Source organism: Ascaphus truei, chromosome 1 (assembly GCF_040206685.1).
Source record: "Ascaphus truei isolate aAscTru1 chromosome 1, aAscTru1.hap1, whole genome shotgun sequence".
Taxonomy (NCBI): domain Eukaryota; kingdom Metazoa; phylum Chordata; class Amphibia; order Anura; family Ascaphidae; genus Ascaphus; species Ascaphus truei.
Window position 1 is genome coordinate 48,542,879 of NC_134483.1, and position 17,865 is coordinate 48,560,743.

The 17,865-nt window shown below is 40.6% G+C and overlaps 1 protein-coding gene across 2 annotated transcripts in view; it reads right to left on the minus strand.

Annotated features, from left to right (window-relative positions):
* Nucleotides 1-5,593: 5,593 nt before the first annotated feature.
* The window catches only part of NPR3 (natriuretic peptide receptor 3), a 119,217-nt gene continuing 106,945 nt past the window's right edge, over nt 5,594-17,865 (minus strand). The window contains exons 6-8 of one of the 2 annotated variants that reach the window (XM_075587724.1): nt 16,818-16,953; nt 9,813-9,897; nt 5,594-7,250 (exon numbers count right to left, since the gene is read on the minus strand). In XM_075587724.1, the coding sequence (XP_075443839.1) occupies nt 7,139-7,250; nt 9,813-9,897; nt 16,818-16,953 (333 nt within the window). In that variant the 3' untranslated portion in view covers nt 5,594-7,138. Of the gene's footprint in view, nt 7,251-9,812; nt 9,901-16,817; nt 16,954-17,865 lie in introns of both variants that reach the window. The other variant, XM_075587713.1, reaches the window with a different exon arrangement.

Sequence of the window (17,865 nt, forward strand, 5' to 3'; positions counted from 1 at the left end):
GTGACAATAGGACTACGTAGCTCAAATGTGGGCTACAAGAGAGGCACATATTGCACCACTGTCGATTCACCTTCCAATTTATCATCATTGAATATGATACCATGAAATACTTAATTGTAAAAAAACTGAAGCAGATGATGGGGCTTAAGTATCAGGGCAAACGTGGGGCAATCAAACCTGCACCATATGTATTCAAGAACAAAATTCCATTGAAATCAATAGGATTTGTTCTTTCCTACAGCTGGGACAAACATTGTTTGCCCAAATATTGCACCACTTTTTCCTTGATGCAGAAGTCCTGATATGTCTCAGTAAAAAAAAGGAAGAATGTATGGGATATTTTTTCTAGTGCATTGAATAAATGTGATAGCCGTGTCCTGAAAGAAGATGTTATGTTATTCGAATTCGGCAAAGAAAAATACAAAAATACCAAGTTGGAAGAAAACAAAAATCTGTAGGACTTTAAAACTGATTGATACACACCGGTGACATGCTATTTCGCTTTATTCTCTTTAATTAGGTTATTGAAACAATAGTGGTTGAGGACAATGTGAATTCTACTACAGCACGTTACACCATTTTTGTAAGGTAACAAACCATGTACCCCAATACCACGCGTAGGGTGCTTAAATCAATCTCAGTGCCAAGCCAACTGCTCTCTTAACTCCTATAGAAAATTGCAGCTCAGCCAATTACATTTTGTTTCTACAGCTTATATTCCACATTGTCCAAAATTAGAGATATTAAAATAAAAACACACATTATTATATACACTATATTTCGGTAGTAATAGCAGAGGGATTCAGTGGGTTACTTGACTTTTCTAGTCCAATAGTGGACAATTTTATCAAATTAAAAAACTAGACTTTTTCATGAAAAATGTTACAAGAGCAGAGTATTTTTTAGCACTCATGCAAAACTTTAATGGACCATAAATGTTTCAGGGCAAAACTGGAGAGGTTCTGGTGCAAACAGAACATTTCAAAGAAAATGCCAATGAGATTTTTCTCTTCAATGAAAAATAAATTGCTATTAATTATGTAACAAAACAAAAGCCCTGCAATTGTGGGGCAAACAAAGATGCACCAACTTAAGGTAATAGGATTTTGCCTCAGATATGCACCCTTTTTGCCTTGATGCATACACCCGAAAGTTTCCATCTACTGTATACTGCACCGACACACTTTATTCGAGCAAATACCCAGTATGTACCTGGCAGATACCTGGAATGCGCCGCTCCTCACCTCTGACAAGCCCCGTTGCGTTTGCCTTCCCAGCCTGGGTTCATGCCTGGCTGACGGGCGGCTGATCTGTTAAATGATAATGATTAGGATTTAATAGGCTGCAATGCTTCGCGTGTCTACCAGATGGCATAAATTCATGAATTGTAATGCAGTATATATATATATACTGTGCAGTATTGCAGCCAGCAGGAATAAAATGCTTCAATCCCTGCCTGGAAAATACCTCAATGCACTCGGGCAGAAAACAGTCACAAACCTCAATACACCCGGGTATACCCGAATTCGTGGGACTAGCCGAGCTCGAATAAAGTGTGTCGCCAGTGTACATCGTGTGTATAAATGAATAGGGAAGTAACGCGTCTTGCCATTTAGGTATGGGTGTTAGAACCCCGTTCTTGCCATTTGAATCTATATCTTTCACATTACAAACATGGCGGCCAATTTTGTACCTACTAATGTGTTTTGGCTCCAACCGAAAGAAGCTTAACACGCGCCAAAAGTCATGGGTAAAATTGTGTTCTCCCATTGCATTAGTGGTACAAAAATGGCTACTACGTCTGTAGTTCTTGCATGGCCCAAAGATGTACGAAAAGCAGCTACCATTTTTCAGGTGCGCCTTCCTGTTCTTAATATAAACCTACCGGCATTCCTTGTTAAGATGTCACATCTTTTCTTAGCAAAAACAAAAGTTAAACTATCCAGAAATTAATCTTCTTCACTTATTTGTACAAGGAACACCCGCACAGCTGAGCAATGAAACCAATGTGAGGTGCTTACTAGGTAGGGACAAGATTATATCACAGAGAAAAGGAAACCTAGTGTGCAAGCACTCTATCACAGCTGATTGTATAATGAATGTATTAAAATACTTTATTTGTACCAATAAATAAAAATTTAAAAAAATGAAATACTGAAATTAAAAGTTGCACTTTTACAGATACATGGCTTTTAGTTTAACATTGTCAGCACTTTCTTAATATTTTTTTTTTGTATTGGTGGACTACACCTGAACCCAAAATGCACTGGCATAGTTAAATGTCCGTACACGCTGTCGGTGAGTGAACAGATACCAGATGGGCATCATCTAATGCAGGGGGGCGCAAACCTTTTTCCCTGCGCCCCCCTGCCGGCTGTCCCCTTACTCCCGCGCCCCCCCCAACCCCAACTTCCCCGCGCTCCGGCGTAATGACGTCATGTTGCCATAGCAACGTGACGTCACATAACCTCGCAGCGTCATTTTGACGCCACGTTGCCATGGCGACGCAGGGAGGAAGCCGCCGGAGCCACGGTAAGTTAGGTTTACAGAGGCCCTGCAGCTCCCCCGGCACTTAATTTAAGTGCCTTCGGGAAGCGCGCGGGGCCTCTGTAAACCCCGCGCCCCCCGTCGGCAGTGTCGCGCCCCCCCTGGGGGTCGCGCCCCACAGTTTGCGCACCGCTGATCTAATGTATACGTTGGTCTTTTCTGTATAAACCCTTTTATTGACCATATAGGGGTTACGAAATGTCCTCAAACATATCCTGGACGTCCCTTTTATAATCTCTTTTTGACAGTACTGGAAAGTAATATTTTATTAATATTATATCACACATGAAGAGGATCCCCCACTTCTCCAGACACTTTCATTAATGTTTAGCTAAAGAAAAATACAGCTCAACCCTGTTGTAACGCGATCCGTTACAACGCGAATCCGCTAATAACGCGATGCAAGCGTGGCTCCCAATTTTCGGATTTATGAATACTTTAAAACACGAGTATTGGTGTCTTAAATACTTTATTGTACAATGCATACAATTGTACATTATTTCTAACGCGATCCGCTTATAACGCAATGTGATTCTTTGGACCCCAAGCACAGCGTTATAAGGGGGTTGAGCTGTATTTAGAGCATCCAGACCCAGCTACTCAACTGGCAGTACTGGCAATTCCCAAACATTTCTATCACACACATGCCAAGGCAAATTGAAAACCAGCAACTGCGACTGGATAAAACGAATCTATTACTATTTACAGTGGACAATGTTAACAAATATTCTACTTTGTGTGATGTCAGCACGACTTTACTATCATCTAAATGACTGATAAAAATAGAAACAATTTTCTTTTTAATAAAATGGCGGATAAAAATATCTTAATATGTTAGAATGGAATGCTCGCTATAAAAAACATAAAGTTATTTTACTGTACAACAATATAAGATCATTTATATACACAGTTACATTTTTTTTTTTTTTTTTTTAAATAAAAGTATCTTTTCATGTGGTAGTGACTAAATATTGTTTGTATAATATATGAAAAATTAACCGGGCAAATATGTTTGTGATAAAAAAAAAGGCCTCTCTTCAATGTAATATTTGCAGTGATAAACAACTTGTTTTTGAAGCGGTGATTTCAGAACAATACAGTTAAAGCATACTGTAGTATTGAAAATGAAGATGACATTGGAATTCAAGAACATAACATCTTAAAATGTGAGGCGTTTCAATAAAATGACGATGCAAATAAAATACCAACTTTGTGATAATGATAGTACAGGCATACCCCGCATTAACGTACGCAATGGGACCGAAGCATGTATGTAAAGCGAAAAAGTACTTAAAGTGAAGCACTACCTTTTCCCCACTTATCGATGCATGTACTGTACTGCAATCATCATATACGTGCAAAACTGATGTAAATAACGCCTTTGTAACAGGCTCTATAGTCTCCCCGCTTGCGCACAGCTTCGGTACAGGTAGGGAGCCGGTATTGCTGTTCAGGACGTGATGACAGGCGCATGCGTGAGCTGCCGTTTGCCTATTGGGCGATATGTACTTACTCGCGAGTGTACTTAAAGTGAGTGTCCTTAAAGCGGGGTATGCCTGTACTGTACTTCTCTCCTTCAGAATTATGGAACTCCGCAGGACAATATTTGTAACGGCTATATTATGATGCAAAAAAACAGTTACCTTAACTTGTGTAAATAAACAATCATTAAACATATATAATGATCATTACTTAATAATCCATTTATATGTTAGATGCATCAGTTAATTTCTGAAAGATGAATATGTAGGGTTGTGTTTGGCACACTGTTTCATTAAAGGGCTCGGCTTCATGGCGTTGTCATCGGAGTGTGACTGCACCAGGCCCTCGCGCTCCCCCCCGGACCTCCCACTTGTGCAGTGGGTACGGTGGCTGTGACGGAGGGACCCAACCCAGACAGCGTTCACTGAAGCCGAGCCCGCACCAGGCCCTGCAATTGTGCAAGCCAGTCATGCTAAATACCTACTGAGGAGCAAATATCAAATTATTTGTAACTGCTTGGTAAATTGTATCTTTTCTGTTAAATAAAACCATTAATTTGATCAGTATAAACAATTTTCATAAACCCTGAATTGTTTAATCTCTTTTAGGTTATTCTTTTCTTCTTTAAGACCAGTTATATAATTCCAACATCTAATTGATGTAACTAATTGACCAAGACATATTGGTTAGGGCCGGACCGAGGCATTATTGCGTCGCAGGCAGACAAAAAGTTTGGCGTCCCTTAAAAAGAATTTAGTTTTTTACAAGGACGCTAAATTTTTAGTCTGCCCGCCTGTCGGAATGGGATGTTTGGCTGTGGCAATTTGACCACGACCAAATCGCCACCAGGACTACTCACCGCAGGTCACCTGATCGCCTTCCGCCATATTTAAATGTCCTCACCACTCTTATCTCCCCGGCTGCAGGGCACCTGGCGCGGCCGCCTTTTTGAGCGCGCCCAGCAGAACACTCAGCTCGGCCACCAGGACACATTTTTTCATTTCCCATGCACCGCGGGAAATTAAGAAAATGTGTCCATGCTGCTGGTGGCCAAGCTGAGTAAGCTGCTGAGCGCACTCACCAATGGGAGTCAGAGTGGCGGCCGCGCAAGGTGCCCTGCAGCTGGGGAGATCTGAGCGGTGAGAACATTTAAAGATGGCTGAAGGCAGAGAGGTGACCTGCAGCGATGGCGGAAGGTGCCCCTTTTTGGTTGGCACCCGAGCTACGCCGCTCCTTAATCCGGTCCTGGTTGGGGTTCACTAAGGGGTATCCCACCTTAATCTAGATTTAAATGCCAATGACTTGAATGGTAAGTAACGCTGGATCAGGTTGTGATATACTGCAACAGTGCCTAGTGAATTACGCCCATTGTTGGTATAGATAAACAAAAATGTTTACTACTGTAAATCGTCAATGAAGTGATTTTGATCAATAAAATCCATAGCAATAGCACAGATTTAGGTGACTTCTACATTAATTTGTTCTACGTATTCACGAATTTCATAAGCATTCTCGACCCGTGACAGGATATAGTCCAGGATGCATTGTTACACGTGAGGACGTCTTTCAATTGTTAGTTCTCGAAAACAAAATGTAAGAAGGCATTGCTAGTTTTTTTTTTTTTTTTATGTTTTCCATCTTTCTTTTATCTACTAAAATAGCTTTTAATATCATTATTAAATAAAACCTACACAGTATAACTCTTCATATGAATCACACAGCTGTGTTATCCTGAACGTATTGTATGGCAAAGCACTTCCACAGGATTACAGCCAGGGCCTATGCTCACTCAACGTTGACCTTTAGATTTACACCTTGTAGTCATACCTAAGGTTAAAATGTATCCGGAAATAAGCAAACTAGAAAAATTCAACACAATGGACAGAATCGCACGCATCAATGCTCCATGATGTTTCATTTCAACTCTCCAGAGTCAATATGAACTCTTTGGTGTACTTTGGCAAAAACACATATTTTAACTCATTCACCTATGGAATTTGTAGGTGAAACAAACAAAGCATCAATGATGTACTGTATTACTTACAGTAAAGCTTCTGAGATGCGGTAGGGGCCTGAAACTGGAGACGGGCATTGTTTTGCCACAATTTGAATTTGCCGGGAAAATATATATATTTTTTCCTGAATTTTCGAATATTCACAAATTTGTTATAGTGTGTAAATAAATAAAAAATTTCCCCAAAAAACACAACAATTGATTCAAACAATGGCGGACATTTGAATATTTAAAAAAAATAAAATAAAAAAAACGGAAAAAACTAAACAAAAATTGGAGAATATTCAAAAACTCTAACAAAATAAAGCAAATATTCGCAAATGTTGCTGAAAATGATAAAAAAAAAAAAAAGAACGCAAGTCGAATTTGACTATACTATAAAGAGGATGACACGTTCACTTCTACGCTTCATTACAAAACCGGTGATACTGTATGTGAAAGTACAATAGTAATGCTTTTGAAATCTGCCATGCTTTGCAGAGTATTACATTGTTCCATACAGCAGGAATAATTCATTTGAGTTTGTTTTTTTGTTGCTTTGAAGCAATTATGAAAATCTGATTTTTCTCAAGGATGTTACTTTTGCTTGGTTGCCACCAATGCATTTTAAAAGCTTACAAATGACATTATTCATCTGCATAATATTCAGTGTTACAAAAATGATTAAAGCTAAAGTGCCAAACACTTATTGATTACCAATTTTGTTTCATAGAGTATCATTAAAAAAACATTGAAAACAAATGTTATCCTCAAAATGGCCTCCGCTGACCAAAATGGAAGTTTGAAAATTAAAAATGAAAGGGTCATCCTTAACCAAAATAAAATGCATCCATTGATCTCTAATACCCAGCACAAATTTTATAAAACCTTCCTTAAACATGAAACTGTGTCCCCCATTTTTCACGAGATGAAAGGCCATGTGGCATATTGTGATCAATAAATCATTCCTGAGTTTCTGAAAGAAATTTAAAAAAAGAAAATGGTTCTACTGCTCAGAAGAATGGCTTCTGTAAGAGCCCCATCTGACACACGGATGTCTTTGGTTGCATCTTCCTCAAGCCCTTCAGGAAGAATGTAAATGGATGTTCTTGTTCTTTAAGCTGCAGAAAAATGAGACCTGATGGAATCTTCCCGAAGCTGTCTGTGTTTGCCAATGTTGCAGTCCTCTTGTTGATTTCGTCTCTCAATGGTTATTCTGTATTTCTTTCTGTAAAAAAAAAAAAAAAAGACGGGGGAGAAAATCAAAGTTAGATTTTTTTTTTACCCTCCATGGGGAAAACCATAGAATTCTTCAGAGAAGAAAGGGCCCCCGAGGGTCCTTTGAATTTTGTGTTGATAAATGAGGCTCTGGAGCGCAGGTCAAAGATGAAAGGGTTTCATTCAAACATTTTAACCTTACCCAAGATTTCTGAGGAATTTAATACAAACTATTCAAATTTTACATCTATAATTATGTTCCTTTTTTTTTTTTTATTACACTAAAGGCACATTTCTGTACGAACAATAGAATATGGATGATAAATTCAATAAATGAAATGTAATAGTATCCATACTGGATATACATATACACATATACATAATTCACCAAGTCAAGGGTGGCAAACGGGCAAATTTGGACATCATGACATTCACCCTGTAGAAAACCTAACTATACCATCTGGACTAAGTGAAAAATAACATACAGAAATATATAAAAACACAATATTATTAAGCCCTTGGTAATCATAGTGGTCATGAAGGCATTCATACAGTACATACCGGCATATAAGGGGTTAACCCCTATTACCTCCCACCAGAGGACATAACCTACCACTCCGGGACACCTACCCCCACCACCAACACCTAATTATATATATAAAAAAAGAAAAATTTATATATTAAATATACGACTGAATAGATCAGTCTTTTTCTCCTTGGGACACTCCAACCTGACCATAGCACCTTAGCACTTATCAACAGTGTACTGTATGTGCACGGATAATTAGCTATTTATCCATAACACATGGCAATGCAAGGGTATCCTGATGATAGCGCTGTGCACAATAGAATAGATCATTGAAAACGTTTAAACTTCCAAATTCAATGCCTTTTTGGGAGAAAACGCCGTAGCAGCCACCGTTCATTTCTTCTTTAGTGTGGGTAAACATAGTGGTAGATAGGTGAGCACACACAATAACAATGGTGTAGACCTGGTCAAAGGTGTAGATAACGAGCATCAAGAATGGACCCACATTCACAGGTACCTGATGAATAATACAATAAGTGAAGGTTTATTACATGATTATCAATCTTCCGGTCCTGCTTAGACCTTTATCAAGATAACATGGTACTATGCACAAACTAACATATAAGGCCTCGGTCCCGCTGCGCTCGTTGGCGCGGGCGGCCATGTCGCGAGTTCCCCACCAGCAGGGGAATCCTGCGGAGCCGGTCCCGGTCCCCCCTGGCGGCACAGAGCACTACACGCTGTGGCGCGTCAGCCGCTAGGGGACACAAGAAAATGGTGATGTCTAGCGTTGACGCGTCACGTGGTGTGGCTGTGAGCCAATGGGGAGGGGAGGCTTAGGGAGGAGGAGAGGCTTCGGGGAGCGGGGAGGAGTGTGGAGTGAAAGCGTGAGTGCCTGTCTGTGTGTGTGTCTGAGTGCCTGTCTGTGTGTGTGTATGTGTGTGCCTGAGTGCGTGAGTGCCTGCCTCTGTCTGTGTGTGTGTGTGTGTGTGTGTGTATGAGTGCGTGAGTGCCTGCCTCTGTCTGTGCCTGCCTCTGTCTCTGTGTGTGTGTATGAGTGCGTGAGTGCCTGCCTGTGTGTGTGTATGTATGTATGAGTGCCTGCCTGTGTGTGTGTTTAATACTTACCATCAGCAGCTCCCTCCTGCAGCCCGTGGAGGGAGGGGGGGGCAAGAGTAGCGGGTCCCTCCACTCAAGCCACGCCCCCCCTCCCTGTCAATCCTCCCACTCCCGCCCACCTCCCGCTCCCTACAGACCGCATATCGCGGTCTGTGTATGTCAGCGCACCGCCTGTCTGCAGTGCGGGCGCGCTGACTCTGGGAGCGGGGCCTTAGCCTTAGGCGCGTATGTATCAACAGTGAAAAGTGTGTTTAGAGGCACTGCTGTTTTTGGTGGTACAGTATACAGCATGTACCAACTACTTACATGAATGTAATGATGCTGAATTTTAGACTTGCGTCACTTCAGAAATGGAGGATTTTTTTGAGCAAATAAAAGGTAAAAAAAAATGGCACAGAGCATTATAGATACTAATCAAATAGTAGTCACACAATATATCTTGTGATACATCTCATTATAATCTGTGCACTACGTAACTCCTCCCAACTCCTCCTACTGACACTCCCCAAGGGGCAAGCTGGGGCAGACGGGATAAAATTGGAGCAAAATGCTTTGATACACAGGTGCAGGGTGAAAATGCCCCAGTTTCGCTAAAAAATTACCTTAATACATATAAAGCAATGTATAAAGCATTGTGTTATCTTGCTAAATGTCCTGGGCCGGACCAAAACCTCGATCGTCATGGAATAAACCTTCTCCACTACAATGTACATAGAATATTTTGATCGTTTTGAAATAGCTTCTTGTGCTCTGAGTAAGGATCTAGAAGTCTTACATCTTAATGAAGTCATCTTCTACACAACTTTTAAGTAACAATTGTTGGACGGCATTGGGGCTTTAGAAGTCAATTAAGTAAGGAAAACTTGACATCTGCTTGACCTGAAATGGGTATGTATATGAAGATGAATGAGATGTACAACTTACCTAAAAAGGTAGAATGCCATTAACAATCCAGTTCCTAGGAAGGCACCAACTACAATTCCTGTAACCGCCGATTCTCCCAGGCCACCTGCTTAAGAAGGAATTTGTAATAAGAAATGTTTGTCTTAAGCAATGATATCAACATATGGATGAATGAATATTCAATTATGATTTAAGCAGGAGTTTGTTTTGTTGACCATTGCTATTCAAAAATGGTAATTGAAAGAGATCCTCCAGCTCGTATACCCATATATAATAACTACCTGATAAAGATTTCACAACACAATTTAAAAATGACATTGTATTCATTTTGCACAAAGCACAAACAGGTTTTCACTTTAAAAGTGAAACTACTCTTAAAAGGCTAACTACATTTTTACCTAATACATGGGAATACCCATTTTAATATTTTTTAGAAGCTGAACTGCATTAATAAAATATTTGTTCATGCTATATGGGACCGCCCTACAGTACAGTATACCCTTTACTTCACATAACCCATTTGGCAAACCTGTTTGACCTCTAAGTCACAGGTTCTCAACTCCAGACCTCAAGACCCCCCAACCGGTCACGTTTTAAGGATAAACCAGCTACAGCACAGGTGGCTCAATCAGTGACTCAGTGTTTGATTGAGCCACCTGTGCTGCAGCGGGGAACCACTAATTGAGCCACGTGCGCTGAAGCAGGGATATCCTGAACATCTGACCTGGGTTTTGAGGACTGGAGTTGAAACCCCTGCCCTAAGCAATGTCCCTCTGCTCTTTCTGGCAAGATAATAAAACACAATGTGAATAATTCATAATAAACCTAGTGGGTGGCATCATAGCACTCAGATTTGCGTCAGATGGGTATTGTTCAGTGGATCTTATGTGAAGAAAAAAGTTTCCCAGTGCGACAAACAGGCAAACCCATAGAACAGAACACTAGAAGAATGAAAAACCCTTTCTTTATGGTTTTATTCTAGATATCCACCCTGTGCTTTGTCAGGGATTGTAGGCTGGAGGCCCTATGACACAGGACTTATCCCCTAACTAGTAATTAACTGTACACATTTTCATTATGGATTTTTAAAGTCATTTTAACCTCAGAACGCAGAACTTCAAAAAGGAATGAAACACAACAAATAAGTAATAGAAATGATACATGTGTAGGTATATATTATTGAATGGGAGATATACAGAGATAAGCGAAGGTGCACAGTGCCAATTTTAAATTAGGACCGCATTTAAAGACCATTTAAACACAATGCGTTCAATTTACAAATTATAAGCTTGGTTGACAAACTAACTGGCCATTCTAACTTCAGAATAAGATTGTTTGGCTGCACGAAACAGGCCCACTAGGCCTTCATTGTGAGTTATTGCGTTAGGAAGCGATGTCAAAAACAGGTGCAACATGTTCTTCACTTCTACAAATAGCTGTTAAGTTTTAATTAAAGCTAATTTACTTTGGAGCCAATATACCAATGGGTGTGAAATTTCCTGTATCCTATTTTAGAGGGAATTGTCTCTCTTGCCAAAAATAGCACTGGAAATGGAACTTACAATCTGTGCTTTTGGCAGATGGGATTATTGTTGCCAGACCTCCATGGATTTGCACAGTTCTTGGCGGCATAAAAGAATGAAAGGATTGCATGGTGACCATCATACATCCAGTAAATACCGCTGGGTACTCCAAAGTTCCACTCCTTTTATGTGTGTAGTTCACTCAATTACATAAGACAGAGGCTTCAGTATTATTGGATCAAAGCTTTGGTACATGTCAAACATTTTTATTGGCTCACTCAACTCATAAGACATGTTAACCAGAGCTGTCAGTGCATTGTGAGATAATATAATAATAATAATAGCATGTTCTTGTATAGCACTGCTAGTTTTACGTAGCGCTTTACAGAGACATTTTGCAGGCACAGGTCCCTGCCCCGTGGATCTATGTTTTTGGTGCCTGAGGCAAAGGGAGATAAAGTGACTTGCCCAAGGTCACAAGGAGCCGACGCCAGGAATTGAACCAGCTGCTTGGTGCCAGCCAGTGTCTTTACTCACTGAGCCACTCCTTCTCCTATCTCTTGATAGATCTATCAATGTACTCATACACCTTATCAGAGAAACTGTTATTAGCATTTACTGATGCAATCCAGCATAAGACCAAATTAAATGAACGACTGCATTATTTTTTATTTCCCTTACAGTGGCTTGCAGAAGTATTTACCTCCTACCAATAATTTCACAAGTTGTTGAATTACAAATAATGTAACGCTTGGAATTTAGACCACAACGTTACATTTTCGTCTTGTCTGACCACAAAACCTTTTTCCACATGTCTGCAGTATCATCTATATGTTTTTTCACAAACAAAAGTTGAACTTTTTAGTCTATATTCCTAGCGTTACGTCTGATGCAAACTCAACACAGCACATCACCCAGTTAACACCATCCGAACTGTCAAGCATGGTGGTAGCAACATTATGTTATGAGGACGCTTCTCTTCAGCAAATACTGGGAAGCTTGTCAGGATAGAGGGGAGAATGAATGGTGCAAAGTACAGGCGAATCCTTGAGTCAACCAAGACTCTGAAACTGGGAAGGAACTTCCCATTTCAGCAGGACAATGACCCGAAGCACAAAGCTACACTGGAGTGGTTGAACAAGAAGAGAATTAATGTTCTGGAGTAGCCCAGTCAAAGTCCTGAGTTGAATCCAATCGAACATTTATGTCGAGACTTGAAGATTGCAGTCCAACAACGATCCCCATCAAAAGTACAGAATTGGATCAATTTTCCAATGAAAAATGGGCAAAAATGTCACCATTTTACTGTGTAAAGCCAGTAGAGACTGATCCAAAAAGACCCATAGCTGCAATTGCAAAAGGCGTGTCTACCAAGTACCGACTTATGGGGCTGAAAACTTATACAACCAGTATTCCCCCCCTCCCCCCCTGTGCTGACATTTAACCTCTCCACCATATACTGTAACAGTGTTCAGTTTAACCCCTATAGTTCTGTAGCTTTAAATAAAAATAGTTAGTTTGAAAGAAATTTGCATAAATTATTTCTAATTCAACAACTTGTGACATTGTGGGTAGGGGGTGAATACGTCTGCAAGCCACTGTATATCTCACTTATCCTGTGCCCATTTTCTAATTTCCCCTGAAAGACAAAAATATGACTTAAAAGGATTGCGAGTATATAATGGTAAAATACAAGTATATGATGATAATATACCCTCTAATCACTAAAAATACTAAAACTATACATTATCATCTTATACTGTAAATGTTGTCCAGATAAAAAAATATCTATATCACTTCTTTCCTTAATTTGGCAGTAAATGTTATCAATACCTCTGTGAAAGTTCTTGGCGAAGTAGAGAGAGCAAAGGAAGAGCTCTGAATTGATAGTGAGTTACTCCTATAGCAAATGTCAGATACTTTCTGTGTTGGTAATAGATGGGTTTGTCGAAGTGGGCATCTTTTCGGTCTACTCATAGAAGCCAGTCTCCCTTGTCCACTGCGGCAATAATGGTCTAGAGGGGATCCATTTGGAATTTTCTTACTTTTCGCAGCTTCTTTACCCCTCTTACTGTAGGTCCAGGATAGACCTGAATATTCAGTTCGCCTTTTTTTACAATGAACATACAGTAGATACCTCTATATCTTTCTTGTGTTGGAACTGGTTGGATCGCACGAACATCCATAGTAAGCTGCTGGATAGTGCTGGTTAATGCCTGTCTGGCTAGTTTGTTTCCTGGCCGTCGGAATCATATAAACTTGTATCTTCCCGGTATTGTCTTGAATTCCAGACAGTATCCTGTGCAGACCACGTTGAACAGCCAGGAATCCATAATCGTTTACGCCCAAAGTTATGAAATTTCCAGAGTCTGCCTCCTACGTGTGATGTTCAAGCGCCCCTAATCTCATGCGAACTTCCTCGTCGCCCTATATGAGGGATCACCTATTCTTGGTTAAAAAAAAGAGAGCTCTGGCCTACGTGCCAGGAAGCTCGTGTTGAGCAACCCCTTCCGGGCCTATAGGTTCTCATATCTCGGCTGTTAGCCCTCTCATTCATACTTGTTGGGGCATCAAATCTTCTTTTCCTTTCCTGTGGTAGAAACGGACTTTTGCCTCCGAGGACTCTCAATGATGGAATCTAGGTTCCTGCCAAACAAACTATGTCCCTCGAAAGGAATTGAACACATTCTCTGAGGATGAATCTGTCTGGCAAGGCCATAACCAAAGCACTCTTTTGGCTGCGACGGACAGCACCATTGACCATGCTGCCATCTTAACTGAATCCAGCAAAGCATCCGCTACAAAATCTGCTGCCAGTTTAAGTTCAGAGAGTGCTCCCAATATCTGGCATCTTTTAAATCCCTTCTCCAGGGCCGCCTCCACATTAGCAATTCATAACTTAATTGCTCTTGACACAGATGTTATGGCTATGGAGGCCTGCAGGCTGTGCCTGCAGCAGTAAATGATTTCTTCAAGGTGTTCTTCATCCGCCTGTCCATAGCATCATGAAAGGAGGCTGCACCGTCTACCGGCAGGGGTGTTCTTCTGGCAAACCTTGACACTGCCGTGTCCACCTTTGAGAGAGAATCCCATACTTCCACTTTTTCCTTGAAAGGGTACATTCTTGATTCATTTCATAGTCAAGGATGCTTTCTTGTCCGGCTGGGACCATTCTACCTTGATCATATCCTTCACCACAGCGTGAACCCGGAAGGTTCTTGGCTTCCTATGTAGGCTCCTGAATAGGCAAACCCTAGGTTTGAAGGGGTAGGCTCGTCCTCGATGCGTAAGATCTCTCTTTCTGCTTTGAGAAGCAGGTCTATGCTCCTCTGTTGAAAGCTAATTCTCTGATAATTCTATTTCCTGCTCCATCTTGCTGAATCTTTCGTCCTCTGAATTCTCGGAAGAGGAGTCCTGAGGTCTTTCAAGGCTAGTATATGATCTTACTCACTTTCGATTTTGAAGAGGATGTCTCAATGCCCTGGGTTACCGATTCCTTCATCGACAAGATAAAATCCGCCATTGGCTGAAGTGGGTCCTTTGCTGCGTCTTTAAGGCAATCCTCATAAAGTATTTTCTTTTCCAATGCTGGCTTTTCACAAGCCATACAATGTTTTATCTTCCTTGTGGCCTTTATCCTTACATTCGGTTCTGTAGGTGCTCTGGCCACTGTATCCTCCTGTTGTAGTCCTGGAGTACTGACTTAATATGAATATCAGTAATTACAGCCATCTCTTTTATAAAACAAAAATCCCAACAGTATGACTACTTTCTCCCTGGGGCTTACTTTAGGACTATTACAACAGAACTCTTTGAAGAGCTTGTATCCATGATGTAACCTGGCTAGGATCTGTCAGGCTTGCAGGTGCTTTAAGCAGTGCCTATATACAGTAGTTAGGTAGGCTTGCAGCAGTTACACCTTACTTTGCAGCACTTGTGCAGGCTTCCCAGCATGTATGCTGTCCTCCGCGCGTCCATAATCTTTATGCAGAGTAGCAGGGCAGCGTCTGTCTGCTAAGCGTTTTAAAATCCTCCACTTTTTTCCTCCGTTGACGTCACCTCGACTTCTCTTGCAATATCCCCTGTTATGCCGTAAGCTGACATGGTCGGGCGTCTTACGGCTTGACTTGTTGGTGCCTGCCCAAGCGGCTTCAAGAACTGCGAGCTTCAGCGGCTATTAGCTGCATGGCCTTCCGACAGCCCACGGAACAGAAACGCCTTACAGAAAAATACTAGCCTCTACCTCAACTGGGTAGGACAGAAAAAAGACCTACATCAGGAGGAAAGGAGGAGCTATTTATAGGTTCACCCACAGTTAGAGTTTTTGGCCCATCTCAGCTGGAGGGTGGAACACAACCCATTAATGAGCACTGCTATGGGGACAACAAGGAAAACATATTGCCACTAATAAAACACTTTTGATGTGGTCAATATGATGCAATTTGTCCACGTGCTTACCACTCTGTATCCTAGTATATGGCAATTATGGGTGCTCTAACAGTCCAGAAAGAATTATTGATATATCCAATTCATCAATAGAACTATGACATCCAGCTCAACCATGGAGTGGGTACTTACCCCCTTGTTTTGTCATGTCTGACAGATAAATAAATCATTTTTCATTTTTGCACACCTGTGTCCCTGGGCAGTGCGCTGCTATTGTGCATTTATTTGCATTATCTTTTGGATTGCTCGTCACTCTATATCCTACTCTGCTTATGGTAGGACAATTCTATACACATTCCCATAAGCCAGCTGGGAGTAGGTGAAAGAAATGTACAAGCTTTTCCCTGTCACTTCCTATATTGCTCCCTATTGGATACCTTGTGAATAGTTCATTGGACAGATTCCACATGTGTAAATTAATATCAAAGATAAAACAAAATCGCTTCCTAAACAAAATGTTTAGTACGTTCTGGACACCTGTACTGGTCAATGCATTGGTTTTATTATACTTGAGACTATTCATTAAATGTTGGTAGCAACTGACCATTACGAACGAATAATAGCTATCAATGTTTGTGAATATTGCTTGCTCTACTAATAACCTCTCTCTTTCTTTCCATTCATTGAAGTCTGTATCTTCCCATCACTAAACTTAGCTTTTCCTTCTAATGCTTCTCTATTATCCAGGCGATGATAACCCTCCAGTTCAGGCAACGTAAATACAATACACTGGGTCGGATTATGCTTTAATTATGAATCATTACATTCTTTCATAAAACTGTTGTTCTGAATGAAACAAAGTGCAGCTCAACCCCGTTATAGCGCGATCCGTTACCCACACGAATCCGCTTATAACACGATGCAAGCGTGGCTCCCAATTTTCGTATTTATGAATACTTTACAACACGATTATTGGTATCTTAAATAATTTATTGTACAATGCATACAATTGTACATTATTTCTAACGCGATCCGCTTATAACGCAAAGTGATTCTTCGGACCCAAAGTACAGCGTTATAAGGGGGCTGAGCTGTATGTTTAATGAAAATCACTTACATGATTTACATGGAGTAGTATTTGTTTGCTCCCCAACTCTGTTTTCGTCTATTCTTAGTCTCCCGTGGCCCCAAGGAAGCTTCACATTTGATCGAATTTCAAAATGTCCACGAATTCCATAGTAGTCACCAATAACCTGCGTAACAAAATGTGAGCAAATCGGTTTAGACATGTTACTTACTGTAACAGCTGAGATTCTTTGCTGCCAACTTCTTCTAAACATGTTATTTTCTATAATAGAGTGATGCAAACAGGAGCATTAGTCATAAAACCCAGTCCAACTGGATACAAATATTCAACTTGATGGCATATGTCTTTTTTTAACCTCATCTACTATGTAACTATGTAACACAGTAATAGGAATTAACTGGGTTTAAGCATCACAGTATGCATTTAAAGCACAATTCTATGTCTGACAGCTCTACAGTATGTTAGCAGTGTGGAATGTATAATGAAAAGGTTTCATGCCTTTCTTAATTGCCCTAACACTATGTACTTGAAAATAAGGTTTTACACCCACAAATGCCATCCTGCAGTAAAAAGGCTGACATTGTAAAAAATAATAATAATAATTTCACAATATACTTAATTTTTTCAAGCTACAAACAACAGACAATGTACTGGTTGGGTATAAGCAGCTTTCTATAGGGCCCTGTGTGGCAACGCAAAAGTGGTGCAGTTTTGGGGCAAAACAATTGTACCATATCAAAGAAAGATTCCTATTGTACTTCAGACCTGAACCATTTATATAGAGCCACATTCATCACGTGCCGGTACAGGTTAGCAGACCCGCCCCGGCTTTAACTCCAATGGACTTGAATGGGAGTTGAACGCCAGAATGGGTGCGATAACCTGTACCGGCCCTTGATGAATGTGCCTCAGAAACCCCTTTGTAGCTATTATAGACACAAGTGACATAACCATGACACGGGCATCTCATTTCCTGCCAAAGTGACCAAACTTTCAGATGTTTCTGCACAAATCCACCAGTAAAAAGGACATTTTTGTAACATCAACCCCTGTGTTTTCTCATTTTGACTTATCTTGA